General features: G+C 40.7%; 1 protein-coding gene across 4 annotated transcripts in view; it reads right to left on the bottom strand.

Moving 5' to 3' along the window:
• Window positions 1–491: 491 nt before the first annotated feature.
• LRCH1 (leucine rich repeats and calponin homology domain containing 1) overlaps window positions 492–16517 on the bottom strand; it is a 198001-nt gene continuing 181975 nt past the window's right edge. For 2 of the 4 annotated variants that reach the window (XM_004433651.3, XM_087436055.1), the window contains exon 19: window positions 492–1522. In XM_004433651.3, coding sequence (XP_004433708.1) covers window positions 1412–1522 — 111 coding nt within the window. In that variant the 3' untranslated portion in view covers window positions 492–1411. Of the gene's footprint in view, window positions 1523–9323; window positions 9639–16517 lie in introns of those variants that run through there. The other 2 variants (XM_004433649.3, XM_004433650.3) reach the window with 1 other exon arrangement.

Genomic DNA, 16517 nt, shown 5'->3' with positions numbered 1-16517 from the left:
CTTAACCTTCTCCTGAGCCCACCTTGGTGTTGCATGCAGCTGCCCCACCAATTTACGGACTCACTTCTGCGGTTTCACACCAGAGACCATGAATCTTGCGGTGTTTTATGGACCACATGGAAAGCCACCAACTAAGTTACAATAAAATGAGCACATCTGCAGCTCAGCATCGTTTCCTCTTTAAAACATGGCAGTTGCAGAAAGGGCTGGTTTCCTGATCCAGGTCCTATGTGCCTTAAGTAATTCTTGATCACTCTCAGTCAGAGCTGCCCTTAAAAAACTTTTTGGTTAAACAACAAACTTTATATCATCTCCACTTTCCTATACCATTTCCTTATTATCTACCTTTGGTGCTAGACTTTCTTTAATTACCCAAGTCACAGTGCAAAATTATACTTCAAGACACATGATGCTAACACTTATTACTCTTCGTGTTAAAATGTGAATGTTTTGTGCATAGCAAAATAAGTATGAATCCAAAAAAATAATAGTTCACATTTTATCTTCAAGTTTAATATGTCTTTTTTTTTCCATCACAACTATTTACAAATAACTTTGGGGTGCTCACTTGAATTCAGTCAGTTCATTATATCAGAGGACAACAGGGCTGATGGAATGTAGGAAACTGGATGGAATGCAGAAATATAAATAAGACCAATGTCCCATAAACCAAAGTGTAAATAACACCTCCCCAGAAAACAGTTCTTGTCACAGAAGCACCTGTTTTTTGCTTAAATTTTTTTTTCTGAGTCATATACACCAGAAAATGTGATTACTGAGACCTAGAACTACTTGCACACCAAAGAGGATAGAAAATAACTCAATATTTATAATATTAAAATAAAGTGTTTAACCACAAAAAAGCAGTAATAAAATAGTTTCCTAATTTACAATTTGCATCCAAAGGATGAATAACAACTCACTAATAAATAATATTTATATAAATATTTTGTATGTCGAAAATAGTTTTTTAAAAGGCAATGGTCTCAAGAAACTTCTTGAAAAATTTGGTGGTGAAAAACCTGATTGAGTCCCCCTCCCCCCACTAAATACACAATGAGTTTGGTTTTAATAAAACAAATGCATCTTGCTGCAAAACAGTTGTGCTTGGTGTTTGGTAATGGCAGTGGGTGAGCGTGGAAGGGATGAGGGAGGTTGTACAAGGCATTGATGTGCTGTTCAGTTCTTCATAACCAGCTCCCTCACTGGTTTTAAGATCAATACCTGTCACTTAACGTCAGAAGTCAGTTTTGAAAGGTAGAAAATCTCTTATGTCCTCTCTTCAGTTCAACTAGAGTCGGGGAACTGACAGGCAGTGAGTGGGAGGCTGGAGGGGACAGGTGCGGAGAGCAGAGTTCAGGATCTCTGACGGGAGAAGAGTTCGAGCTGACCCAAAGGAGAGGAGCTGGTTTCATGTGAACAGAGCCTTTGTTACAGTTATGTCTAGCAACGCTTGAACAGTAATGCCCACTTTGACCAGGCCCTTCTCTTCAAGGATGTGATGGGGTAGACACAGCTTGTCCTAAAAAGAAGAAGAACGAAACATTGATTTTTAGATGACCGGAATCTAATCATAAAATCTTGTGACATTACTGACGGGAGTTAAGCTGAGCTCTGATCACCTCAGACTGTGCTCCCTCCCTTAGTTTCAACCCATTGCAAAGACCTTGCCTGTGTCTGCAGAGAAAATAATGATTTTCCACAAGTGAAGGTTGTTCCAGAAAGGCTCCCAATCATCCTGAAATCTTCAAAAGATCTAAACATTTTAAAAAGCTTTATACTAAATAACTGAGCTACATAGAGTCAGTTGGAAACCACACACCAAGAACCTACTAGCCTATGTTATTATAAAGCAAAATTGCAAATAGCCTCTCACACATTTTAAATGAACTCAAATACTCATTTTTACAGACCACACACCATTCTAGTGACCATAAACCTTGATTTAATTCATTTTATTTCCTGTGATCTCCGGAACAGAGGCATGCTGTAGACTGGTATCCTTTCGTCACAGTTTATGAACAGCCTTATAAATAAGTAATTTTAACCACAGCCTTCAACAGCCTCTCTTTTAAGACTCTTTCATAAAGCTGTCAGACACAAATGTCCTGCTACTTTCTCATGTTGTACTTTTGCTCTTGGGAAATGTCTAGCACATACTAGCCAAGGAAAATAATCAATGTGAGTCCCTCCCTGACTGCAGCATTTTACATGCTCAACCCAACTGTCTACAAAAGAACATGATGAAATAATTTTACGCCTTTGTCATTTGACCCTGGTCTGATACAAGGGAATCTCCTTCCAGAGTGTGTCTCCTTGGCTGGGAAAAGACTCCATGGCAAGCACTCCCTCTCGTCTACCAATGAGGGTGTGTTCTCCACAGCCCGACGATCGCTGTTTTTAAGGAGAGTTTAAGTGGGATCTGCATCAAGCCCCAGGTGATGCACACAGGGTTTAACATGAAGCCCCTCAGGGTCTCTGGACAGAACTGCTTCCCTTCATGTGACTCTTGCTTGAGGAACCAGATCTTCCTGCTCCCTCAGGGAAGGACTCTCCATAAAGTACCACAGATACAGGCATTCTCCTCTTCAAAAGATCTTCTAAGGACACACCATGACATTTCCTGTAACCTCAAAATGTCAGTTGGTTCTACATTCTCACCATCTCACTATTCCCCATCCCTCCCACTTCCCTAACTTGTGGTAAATTCAGAATGTCTCCCACTCTGACTCCAAGCCTTAAGAAATGGCCACAATATAAGATATAATAGAAGATACATATTATAAGATAGCTGATTCTTTAAAGAGCAGTTTTAACCATTATTTCAAGTGGCTGCTGTGTATCAAAATAGATTATCTTGTCATCAATGGCATTTTAGGTTGGGCATGAAGTTTATGCTGCTTGACATCTGAGTAGCCAAATGTCAACCTGAAAAAGGATGAGAGGTTCTGTCTGAGTTGTGAGCCATGAGCCATGCACTAGGCCAGGATGGACGGTGCTTCCTCCTTGTGCCACAGCCAGATGTCAGTGCTTATCTTTTCCTGACGCCATCTGCCACGGGCTTATGAAATCACCTGAATCGCGTTTCATTGCTAAGGCTGGTTCCATGGGGGCAGGGATGTGTTTTCCTCATTCCTATGGCTCCCACAGCACCCAAGTCCACATCCAGCTTGGTAGGAAATTATAAACAACTACTAATTATGGTTAAGCTCCTGGTGCAAGGCATTATATGGGGAAAAAATAAATCTTCACTTTACACCATATGCCAAAATCAACTTGAAATGAATTTGAGTTAAATGTTAAAAAAACCCAAAACACCCTTCCCAATAAAATATGGATGAATATTTAATATTTTCTCTGATAAATGGATGAGAAAGGATTTTCTAAGCTAGAAAAACGATATAAAAAAATCACAAAGGAAAAGATAAAAACAATTGATTCCCTAAAAGTTTCAAGTTTCCACATGTCAAAAAACCCCAAATTAATTAAAAGATAAACAACAAACTGTAAAAAAGTATTTGCATCAAATTACAAACTGTTTTACATGACACATAAGCTCAACAAATCAGTGAGAGAAACACTAAGAGACCAATAGAACACTGGGCAGGGATTATGAATAGAAATTTAAAAAAGAGGGATTTGCCCAAGGCATTTTGAACAAAACATTTTGCTTCTCCATCTCAGTGTTTACTTATGTTGAGTCTCGAATGCTCCTGAAGTCTAGTACTAACATTTGCACAGAGCCTAATCTCTGTGAACAACACGGCTTTTATGGGGCTAGGTGTCCTATCCCGAGTCCTGCTTGAGATGTGACATGTCTCCATTACTGACTGCCCCAGTCCCATTGATGAGTGGTGGCTCCAGTGGTCTGCAGTTGAGGTTCCAAGCTAGAGGTCATGGTTGGGAAGGGCTGGGGCTCCAGCTAGACAGGGATGGGAAGGTATTGAGGCCTCAGCCTCCTGCTAACGGGATGTTTGGAGACGTCACACACTCAATTAGCTTCAGGTTATCCTTTCTCCCAGGCATTTCTCACCTTCCTGGTCTCCTCACTCCCAACCCAGGTGCAGAGTCCAAGATTCTCCTTTCCACTCTTATAGCTGGTGATGAGGAGTAAATACAAGACATAAAAAGTACCCCTTGCCTCCTTCCTGCCTTTATCTTTTCATTCAGACCTTCTGAGAAGCCCAAAGGTGCCCCCAGATTACACTGATGGGGCTGGAGGTATCAAAGAAGACTAGCATAAGACAATAAAAACCTTATAAAAACATGGCGCTTCTGGTTATCCCATCACGGGACTGGGATGAAGACTCTGAGGGGAATTACGACTTGAGACGTTGGTTGACAGGGTGAGCAAGGGGAGCCTGCCAGAAATGAGAAACGGGTATCGACGTTGGCCAGAAGGCCATTTTCCATCACACTAGTCCTGTCACTGCATATCCCACGGGGGAGGGAAGCCCTGAACTGAGTTAGAAGTTGTGATGGGGAAGGAATTGCTGTAGGTTTATAGCTGGATGAGAAATGACAGAGAAGGGCCACCTCATTTTGCATATGATGGACTTAATGCAGAGATTGCTGTACATTTACAGTGACTTCAAATGCATTTAAATTTCATTGTTAGAGGATATTATTGGCTGTCATTGAGAATGTGGCAGTAGACTATTCTAGTACACCCATGAGCTCCTTTTGTTGTGTTTCTTTTTAAAGCACAGAGCAGGGTCTCTCTACAAAGTAATATCTTGCATAAAAATAATGCTTCTGATCCCTCTGGAGAACTCGTGCTTTATGTTGCTTCTCTGATGGTGGAATCAATTATTCCCTGATATCCCCTCACCCACCCCTCTTCTGAGCCACAACAAACAAGGCTGGAAAAGGCAGGCAAGCCAGAAAGACTGAATTTGAACTTTGAAAGACTTCTGAGGGCCCTCCCGTATGTCTGGCACCATTGCCACAGATTTGTGTTGCTTATTTCGTTACGATAACCCTGCAAAGTAGATATAATATCTCTATTTTACAGATGAGAAAACTGAGATGTAGAGAGTTTAAAGTCACACAGCTGGTAAGTACTGGAACCAGGATTTGAACATGTGTCTTGTCTTAGAGCTGGGGCTCCTTCCACGACATCATGCTGCTTCCCATAAATTCCCTGATCAACAAGCGAGTACGTTCCATCTGTGCCCAGGCGAGTCCTATCCACGTTAAGTCCTACCAAATTTAACATCAGGTGGAAATCAGAGAACCCTCAACTTGGTGCAGCTCTGCCACTCAGCTCGTTTGGCTTCTTTTCGTAGAGAGGGACAGACATCTTGTCCTGGCAGGAAGCGCCTCGTGGCAGCAGGCAGATCACCATCACTGCCTGGCTCTCCTCTTTCTATAGTTTCTTATGCTCCTAAACAGTCACACGCCTACTTCCAGGCCAGCTGCTAGACAAAACGAAGTCATTCACGTTAGCACATTTCATTTTGTTCAGTCTGTTCCTAAAATGTAAAGTCCCGGCACTAAATTGATTAATAAAACTGTCTGCGTTATTTTAACGTAAGAGAGCTTCAAGTTCTTGCTCTGCCACCCGAGCACTCTGGGGGCAGTTTCTACCAATGCAAAATAGAGACCATGTCAAACTCCTCCAGACTGAGAGGATTTCTTGTCACTCTATTTGATTCTCACTTTCCAGCCATGCTACCTTCTAGTCTTTTTCTCTAGAATACTTCATTCTCCACACACATCTACCCCTTCTCTCACCTCCCTAACCTGTACCCACTTCGTCTGGCCATTCCTACACATCTTTCAGGTGTAAGTATAAACATCATAGTTCCAAGAAGGCTTCACAGACCATCTATTCCCCACGGAAGGTCAGGCCCCCAGTCCACGTATTTTACAGAATCTTGGATCTGATCAACCACAGGTCCTTATCACACTGAATTCCTCTTTATTTGTCCACTAGATCCACTAGATCAGGGGTCCAAAAACTACTGCCTGCAGGCCAATCCAGCCCATAGCCTGTTTTTGTGAATAAAGTGTTACTGGAACACAGCCACGCCCATTCATTTACGAACGGCCTATGGCTGCCTTCGCGCTACAACAGCAGAGCGGAGCAGTCGCAACAGAGACCGGACGGCCCAAATCCTAAAATATTTACAATCTGGCACTTTACAGGAAAAGTTTGCCAACACTTGGTATAGAATGTAAGTTTCTGAAGACAGGGTCATGTGTCATGGTCACCTTTATATCTCCAAGGCCTACTACGGGGCCTTGCACAACGAGCGCTCATTCAGTATTTGAGGAATGAATGAATGAACATAAGTATAAACAAAAACACACTGAAAAGCCAAGGAGTAGACCTTGATAGGATTAAAGAAGGAAGAAAGGGCACATTCTATATACCTAACTGATTAACTAACTGCAAAATCTGAAGCCTAATTTTGACAACCTAATCTCCTGAAATAAAATCATATTAAAAAATTTTTCAGCTAATCCAAACCACTTCCAGTGTCTTGAAATTTTAATCCATCATCCATTACTTTTACCGTGTAGTTGAAACATCCTTTGTCCTTATGACTTCTTGTCCTTATGACAGGGACGACCATGGATTTTAGAGATAACCCTAGGCACCATGCACTAAATTTAATTTCTTACTCACAAATGAATGACATCGAGATATCAAGTGCCTTTGTTTCTCTACTCTCATTGACGAAATTCCTACTCAGCTGTCTTACTTTTGAATTCTGTGGGGCCCCATTTTGTAAGTGTCTCTCCCTGAGGATAGTGAGCTGCATACGGACCACAAATCCATAAATAGAAGGAACTAATAGACATTAGTTAGTTGTCACATATTTTGGAAATCCTGACACTGAGTGGCAAGCTGCCACCAACTGGAAGAACTGGAGAAAGAGAACTTTCTATTTCAAATAGCTCTTTCTATTTCAAAAAAAAAAAAAGTAAACTTAGTTCTTCTTAATAAATACTGGAAGGAAGTACTGAGAAAAGGGTCTTTCTTGTGAGGGGAAGGAGATTTAGCATGCACATATAAATCACACAACTAAATCTCTGACCACCTCTCAGACGACAGCCAGGTCCACCAGGTACCCCCAGTCTCACTGCAATGGCTAATGGTTGCACTAGCATGTGAGTTGGTGTGTTGTGGGTAGCTTGGGGAAGAACCAGGGAGAGGCTTAATATTCTGAGTAGAAACCAACAGTCTGATAATGGACAAGACAGTTCATTCAAAGTTTTGCCTAAGGGGCTAAATTAATTGTGTTCTGCTAGTTACCATACTACTTGATGAAAAAATACCATCCAACAGATCCCAAGAGGAGCAGCACATTAAGGTACAGATACCTTAATAACATGAAAAATGAAAGTGCATCCAAAGAATACTTTGGATGCCAGAACTGAAACATGAACGTTGCTAGAGAATAATGTCAACACTGAAAATTAAATCTGATCTCACATAATTGTTCTACTCAGTTTTTATTGATAGAATTTTCTTTCAGGTGGTCACTCAGTAAGTCATCTCTCTTCTTCCTCCTTACCCCCCACAAAAAAGAGAATAAAACAAACAATGGTGACCATTAAAGGGAAGCCTCAATGCACCACAGAGCTGGATGGAAAGGCTGAGCATTACTGTGGGTATGCACAAATCAATGTATTGACGAGCTGATAAAAACTTGGAATAATCACCCAAAATGTGTTTATTAAGCAACTTATGGCTCCGGGTGCTCGTTTGACATTGTACAAAGGGATTTTATTGTGTTACAGATTGAGGAGTACAAGATAGCACCAAGGCAATCAGTACAGCTGCGGGTTATTTATACACAACCGAGGTTAATTAGAGAACTTCCACATACCCTGTATTTCACCAACCAACACAAGATCAGGAGAAAAATGCTCAGTTAACTCAAGATATTATCACGTAAAGAATGTTTCCTGTTTGAAAATCTGATCTGATTTAGCAACAAAGAATCTTTACAAATATACTCTTCTAACTAGGAGGGTTTTCCATATTCTCAAGTCCTCTAGATTCATGGAAATGTTCAGAAAAATAAAATTATCTTCTTAGTAGCCATCTGTGAAGATTATTTGCATCTCAGTAAACTAGAAATGTATCTTGAGGACGTTAACTCCATCATCTCCCCAACTCAAGAAACAAAATTTGCTAACGAGATATAGACTGAAGCATAGAGGAAACTGACTTCATCTTGGAGCAGGGCCTTCTCATTTGGAAAAAGATATTCCAGAACCAGGAATATCTTGGCCTAGATAAGGTTCTAATGGTTTTTGCTTTTAATTACAAACTGATTACATTGCTCCAAAAGCAGATATAGTTAATGTATAATCCTTTAAGCTTATTTAAAAATAAAAGCTGCTTGCTAATGTCACTAGAAATCAAAGGTTACATGGAAATTTTGAGTCATTAAACTACATTCTTCTAAAATAAGAGCAATCTTATTATTGGCTCCTGCCATAGTAACCCAAGCGCCAGGACCAAGAATGTTCCATGACTCATGGCTTTATTTGAAAACGAATACAGTCAAATCCTCACATTCTGGACCTGCAGTTATGATGTGATGTAGCAAAAAAGCAAAACAAACCATTACATTATTTAAAAATAGAAATCCCTTCTGGAAAATGCTGTCCTAAGAGCCTCAGCGTAGACCTAACAAGGAGTAAGAAGTAAAAATACTATACGGAAAGTGGTGTGCAAGTGAATCCTCCAGGTGGCGCTCTAATAGCGACGGCCCTTCCTGCCCCAGCGCCCGGTCTGCACAGGTTTGTATCATGCAGCAGGGCAGAGGGGCTTGCTCAGGGTGGAAGTGGGCAGCAACCCTCCCTGGTGCCCTTCACGGCTCCCATTGTAGGAAGCGGAAGAATCCAACTTAATGGCCAGCAAAGCCGTCATTCTCAATATGATATTTTTCATCTTGGTCCATAGTGGTATTATTAAAGCTTTTTGCAGACCAATTTGGGTCCAAAATGCTAGTTTTCTGTCTCCTCTGCAAGGAGGCCCCTCTACAGCTCAATTAGCCAGTCTTGAATTAGGATTCACTTAAATACTATCCCAAAGAAAAGATTTCCACATGCTAAATCCCCTCTGCTCCTGTTTGGTACCTTCCTCCACTCTACCCAAGGCAGCGAAGCTCACTGGGAGAGGAACTGCATAGCACTGCTGCTGGCACCATGTGGATGAAGAAGCATGAGGTATGGATACACTCTTGTCACTGCTTTTCAGTCGGTGAGAGAAATTATTGAATGGGAACTAAAATTTATAAAGTTTGTGCTTCTTGAAAATGTGACTTGTAAATGTTCAGCTTCAAAACTTGAGAGATTACTTTAGAGATGACAGGGATGGAAGTTTGCAAGGCAAAGGCTCAGATGGAGGAAGGACTCCGTAAGGGATCAGGGTGACAGAGGAGAGTGCCTAGAAGCACATGCAGGCGTTATGCAGACAGAGCATTCCAGCGGTAAGTGATATAGATCAGCACTATAAAGAGAATATGGACAAGACAGAAGCTTATAAGGTCCCTGGAGCGGAGGGCAGAAGTTGGTTGTGGGGGTTTCTCCCCGAGTGCCAGCAGAGTGTCAACAGTCTTTCGAATATGACGAAAATCCAACCGCAAGATGTCATACGGAGAGCAGAGGTCAGCCTATTCCGAGGGCAGCCATCAGAATAGAAAGAGACAGTGCATACAATTAAAAATACACAGAGGAACAGCTAGAAAGAAGCACACATTTTTGGTTACTAGCAAATGGCAAGAGGTTACTCCTTATTAATGGTTTTCAAGCAGGTAAAACCCGTTGCACCATCAAAGATTTTTTAATTCATTACAAAGGATAAGTAGCATACCCAATGTGTTTTATGCAAACAAGACAAAGAAATCTTTCACCCACAATCTCACTACTGAGGAATAGAATGTTCTGCAGGGTATATGTCACTCTGGCATTCAAACAGTTTTAATATTCAAGTGGTATCATGTGCTCACCAATGGCATTAGAACAAGAGCTTTTCATTTGGGACATTTAGGTGTTAACTTACTAAAGGAAAAAACATAAACTTTAAAGTTTAATCCCCACCTTTCCTCACCATTCTCTTAATGCATTTTTTACCCTGGTCTATGAAGACTGAATGTGAAGTATTTCTCTCTGAAAGGTATTACATACACCTAATTGATTTTCCTTTTAGGGTTATTGATAAACTCTGGGGAATGTTCTGATTATGTCCCTACATGTGTCAAAAAGTACATTAAATTTCACATTTTTGCAACTACATATAAACCAAAAGTCTAGAGGAGACTTCTCAGACGTGCAGTTAGAATAAAAGTATATCCCACATAGAGTTATCATGTCAATTTCTTCACTGCTAAACAGGTATGGTTGGGGGGCACGGGCCTCCATGTTTCAGCTACTTGACAATTACCATGTAAGGAGGCAGAATTCCTACTTTATCAACTAAATGCAACAATAAGATGCTATGTCTTCCAAGTTGACCCCTGGATGCCTGTCGCTGTCAGGAAGCAAATGGTTTTCTGATACACTGAATTCCTGAACCAGAAAGGACCACAGTTTAAAATGAATAGTGGTTATAATTGATATGTCAGTATGAAAGAAAAGTTGTGGTTTTGTTCCTAAATGAAACAAGGATTGAAAATATTTGTGATATATTGCATAAATGCAGCTTTATTTCCAAATTAGGCAAAGCATTTAAAATATATATATAATATATATTTTATAACATACTTTGCTACAATATTGCCCTTTGTTTGAGCCTCACTGCTAAGCAGATGCAAATCACAGAGCAACTGGAAGATGATTCTAAGACTGAGACTTGGTCTTGTTTGTACCCCCTGAAGTTAGCTTGAAGTCCTCGGGTAAGTAGAAATGCTACAACGTCAAGCGGGTTGAATAAGATTAAAAACATTCTAATCTCATTTTAATTTATGGAGGTAGAGATACTCTTAACAAAAGATTTTTGAAAGATATTAATAAATCATGTTACATCTATTCAGATCATGCATCTTTTCTCACTGGATTTGGAGCAACAAAGCTACCCCTCTTTCCCAAGAATTCAAACAGTTACAGATAGATTGGATTTCACTGGGAGAGAGATGCTGGTCAAGGATTAACAGATGGGGAAACATCTAAGCGAAAAGAGGTTTTCTATTGCAATAAGAATTTCCTATTGCAATGTTGTACTTAACCAGCGAAATGCGAGCAAAGCAGACGTAAGACAGAAGGCATCCACAAACTCAAATGTGATTTTCACAAAAGTGGTATTTCCTTGTTAAAAGCAAATCATTCTATCTCCAGTATATATTTCAATACATTTCCCAGAACCCTATGGAAAATGTCTGGTCTGCTCCCCAGCAACTCCATCAAAGAACGCGGGTCAGATGGTCTTTGCAGTTTTCAAGTGTACTAATTCAGTAGTGCACTTCTCACGGAAGTGAGCAACAAAGAACATTCTTCTCATCCTAGAAATCATTTCACGATGCCACAGATTCTGGGCTTAATTCAATTAAAGTGGATAGGGCCTAGATGCACAGTCCATGGTGGCTGGTTTAAATTAAATTACAATTCTAAAGAAGAAGGCATGGGTCTAAGATTGTCTGGTAGGCAAAAATCTGAATCACCATAATGTGTACAGCATGGGCTGCTGTGGCCTCTGAGAACTGCTCTCTGATTCTACCCCATGTCACCAGCCCACGGCCTCACATCAGCCCCTGCAAGGATGCTACAATGGGAACCAAGGCAGAAATCGCCAGGGGAACCTGAGAGCTTTCTGACCCTGTGCTTTCCAAAGTTGAGTCTTAATGAGAGGGACTTAGAAATTACACTTAATTTTTTCTTAAAATTAAAATAGGAAAATACTAAAAAGGAAGGAAATTTAAAGAGGCAAAATTTCACCATGTACTTACAGAGCATTAGTAATTATCGCAAGACATTTGAAAAACATAGTTAATACGCTGCGAGCCCTCAGAGGCAAGTGCAGATGCTATTTCCCATTACAGTGAACAGAAATCCAGATCGCCAGAGGTTAACTGATTCTCTTAGCATCAACACAAGAGTCTGTGACCGAGGTTACTATTAAAGATTGGCTCAGGGTCCACAAACATGACAAACAGAAACGTATGCAGATATGGCAAAAGGTCTAATTTATAGGTATTCTGAGCGTAACACAGACTAAATTATAAGAAATTTAGAACATATTCAATGTATTTAAATATAATTTTAATTTTGAAAGTCAATATGCTTACAAAGTATTTTTTTAATCTAAAATATCATAGCATAGGAATGTTGATGGTCATTCTGAAAATTTAAAGCCCTACTTGACAAGGTGTAATGTGGCGGAGAGTGGAGGAAAGTAGGAAAGGGTTTCCAGAGTTTTCTCCAAATATATGAAAACTATCGCCAATTTGATGGACTCGGTGAGTAACTTTAATATTGGTAAGCTCATTTATCTAGAAATGTAATTTAAAACTTTTTGAAGATGCTGCTTCTAAAATGTTTATTCCCAACCATGCACATACGAAAGGCTATCAGACCGTTACCAGAGGTGACTCTGCCACCAGGAGACACATGGTGGGAAAGGATTCTTATATGAATGGTAAACACCTACTATCTATTAGAGATGTGACTGATTTTCCAAGCTAGAGACTGGCTCTTTCTAATAAATTATGAATTTAAAAATTGATGTTAATAAAATAATAAACGTGTCAGCCTGTGCCTCTGGTTATTCAACCTCAGAATTAACCAACGTAAGTGGAAAATTAAAATAAATCTTGTAATAAGAATCTCACCCCTCCAAAAAAGTGTTTATTAGTTATGATTTAAATTGATACTGAAGTCATTGATTTGGGAAAGAAAAAGAGGCATAAGTCTCAAAGAGGAGAAAGAACTCATTTCTTCTATTCTCAAGATTAAAAAAACAACAACAACATAGCTTCAACTTATAGACTGTCTTTCAATAAAAAAAATTCAGATCAGTGACATATGTATAATTTCCTAAACCCTCACAACGGGTGTGAAGTAGGAGTTATTACTATTACTTTCAAATATAATATCTCATTATAAAAGATGACAAAATGAAAATATAAAAGGTACTGAGAAGAAGACTCAGCCATAATTCCACTTATCTCAACACAATCGTTGTCAACATCTGAATGTCATTTAGGGTTTTATTTTTAACACCATTTGGCTGATGCAGAAGCTGAGGGACACCCAGCAACCTGTCCTAATGGACATAGAATGAAAACCTTCCACCTCCTACAGCCCTGCAAGGACCCCCCGGCCTCTGTGCTGTCCAGGGAGGCAGGAAGTGGCCCAGGACGGCCAAGATGTCTACCATTGTCGATGGAGATGCTGCCCTTAGTCCTCTTCTCTATTTTTTCTCTGGAGACAGTAATGAATATGAAGGGCTGGGCAGCTGGAAAACAAAGTGCATTTCTAGTCTAAGTTCCCTCCTCATCTAAGGAGGGCAAGTCTATTAAAGTAAGAACCTTCCTCCTGGGGCCGGCCCCGTGGCTTAGCAGTTAAGTGCGCGCTCTCCGATGCTGGCGGCCCGGGTTTGGATCCCGGGCGCGCACCGACGCACCACTTCTCCGGCCATGCTGAGGCCACGTCCCACATACAGCAACTGGGAGGATGTGCAGCTATGACATACAACTATCTACTGGGGCTTTGGGGGGAAAATAAATAAATAAATCTTAAAAAAAAAAAAAAAAAAAAAGAACCTTGCTCCTTACAGAGGTCTGAGGAAAAGAACCTTGCTCCTTACAGAGGTCTGAGGCCAAAGCTACTTGTTTAAAATCGAGTAGAAAAATTTCCCTGGTAAACCAAATAAATGTCTATTTTCTAATACTTTTGATGTTTTATAAATCAGAGAGTTCTCTCGACCTGAGACAATACTTACTACTAAGAGCCCTAAAATAGCCCTAAATTTGGATCAATTTGGAAACCCCCAATTGCCAAACATGAATCCTCTATATCGAGGTCAGAGGCCAGGAATGGCAAAGCTGATTCAGAGAAGGCAAAGGCAGCCTCACTATGTCCATAAATAGCCTCCTGACCCGCAGGCTTAACTGGAGTCAGATTCTTGGGTGAAACAAAAGCTGTATCCTGAAGAGTTTGGAAGCCCACCAAGGGTAGGCCTGTCTTCAAGATCAAGTTGATGCTTGCACCAGAGGTCACAGACCACTTCAGATTCTGACCAGCAGCATCAACACCACAAGGGGCTGTGGGATGGTGCCAATCACCCAATCCCCAGATTTTCCAGGGTGCCATGATGCATGACCCTGTGCAGCTGATGAGGGGGAGGCAGTTACGGAGCCGCATGACGTAACTGAGCTTTCACGGACGATTAGAGCCCAAGGGAACCTTAGGGGCCCAGTGGTTTCCAAACTGTGTTTAGCAATAGAACACTTTTTCCTCTCAAGGAAATCTTAGCTGGAAATCTCTATGCCACAGGCAAAAGAGAAACTGCTCTGGCTGAAGCCAGGGGGGTGGGAGTGATCTGTAGCCTCCCCACTTGGCTTTCTCTTGCCTCCTGTGCAGGCCATTGGAAAGAATCAAGGGCTTGGAGACTGTGGCTTAAATCCACTGCTTAAGTCCACCACCAGCAGTTTGCAGAGCAGGGAACTCAGTCACAGAGAGCCTACGTGTGTGCTGGAAAGAGGGTGGGCTCTTGATGTGGACAGACCTGGGTTCCAACGTCAGCTCTGCTGCTTACCAGCTGTGACTAGAAGCTTAGGAAATTATTGAAGCTCTCTAGACCTCAGCTTCCTCCTAGTATGGTAATAAAATACTTACCTCCAATCCTCAAGTGAGCATTGGAGATGATGCGTGTGTAAGAAGTTCTCAGTAAATGGTTATCGGCTCCTAGTTTTAAGGGGCTTGCCTCGGGGCACATAACTAGTTAACAGCACAGATGGGGCTAATTCACCCCAAACCTCATGCATTCCCTCACTCTGCTCACACTCTTCACTCACTCTCACTCTGCTTCCAGGTGATGTTCACTCAATTTGTGTCCCTTTAGTTGGGGAATTGGCTCCAAACAGAAAAACAAAAACAAAACCAAAAACCCAAAGCACCTGAAATTGGCAGCAGGAAGGGAAGTGACCTGTATTGAAATAACTATCTGAAGAAACATTATCCCCTACACCGAAAAAGAAACTTGCCAGCGAGTGCCATTTCTGGTTTGTTTTTAAGGATTTTTCTTTGGCATTCTCATTAGCAAATCTCTACCTCATACCAGAATCCCTCACAATTGATGCCAAGTAGGCCTGCCGTCACTCTAACAGAATTTCTCCAGAACTCCATCAGCAACTTCTTTCTGTGACGTCATCTCTTTTCTATCAGTTGTGTCTACTGTTCCAAATGCTGTCTATTCTCCCGGACTAAGATCCAAGGGCATGGATCCAGTCTTATCCAAATGTCACAACAACAGACAGAGGTCTAGAGTTACATTACCTGTCTACTACATACTCCCACCTTCTGCAAATAAACTGGGCTGCTTCCACTGTCGGCAATTCTGAACGCAGCCAGTTCGAAGAAGCCACCTTTATAGGTAAGCCACACCAGAACCACTCTATAAAGCACACAATAAAATGCTTCATGAACCTTGACCAAACCTGGGATTGTGTCCAGGGGTACTTCTAAAGAAAATATAATAAACTATAACAACTGGAACAATTTTTAAATTGCTTCCATCCCATCGTATTACTTTAATGTAATAATTTAACTAAATCTGCTCAGCAACCACATTCCACCCTTAGGAACCTGATAAAATTATATAAGCTACCAACTCTGACTTTGGCTTGTAGTTTCAAACTGTGATTCTATTACAAAGGACAACAAACTTAAGCTTAGAGCACAGCTGTGACTTTTCAGTCTCTACAGCATGATTTATCATTGTCAATTAGATATTTAGCTTAAAAAATACAGACTTCAAGACCTCTGTGACTTATGATTGTGTGTATCTAGATAAGTTATGGCTGGAGAAGAAAGCAGGAAAAGTTTGCAAATTAGGAGGAATTAACTATGTTTGTCACTGGGAAATCAATGAATATCTTGGTACTCAAATATTAAGTTTGATGCAAATAAGAAAATGTAATCTTACAAGTTCTCTGTTATTAGGTACCAGTCTTTTAAAATGTCTGATTGCAAGTGGAGAATTGCTACAATTAGATTTGTGATATAACTATCTTTTTAGTGGAAATCATCAACTGTAGTGTGCCACATATACACCCAAAACATCAACCCTCTTCACGAGTGAAAGAAGTCTAACTATCTAAGTGAGGGGGAGTCATTTCACCCCTCCCCTCAACTTACTATCATATTCTTAGATGAAAATATTTCCTCATTTCCAATAACTTATTCCCTGCATTTTGGGAGATGAAAGCATGTTCCTTCAAGTGTACAGGAAGATCTGCCAATTGCCGTCCAACTGGCAATTTCTGGTTTACCACTAGAATATTCCTTCCTTCCTTTAACTTATCTCATTAAAGAAGTTCAACAGCTACCTATCCAAC

The sequence above is a fragment of the Ceratotherium simum genome, chromosome 10 (assembly GCF_057802395.1).
Source record: "Ceratotherium simum simum isolate JZ-2026a chromosome 10, ASM5780239v1, whole genome shotgun sequence".
Classification (NCBI taxonomy): domain Eukaryota; kingdom Metazoa; phylum Chordata; class Mammalia; order Perissodactyla; family Rhinocerotidae; genus Ceratotherium; species Ceratotherium simum.
Note: the sequence above shows the minus strand (reverse complement) of the source record. Positions and strands in the feature narration are given on the sequence as shown.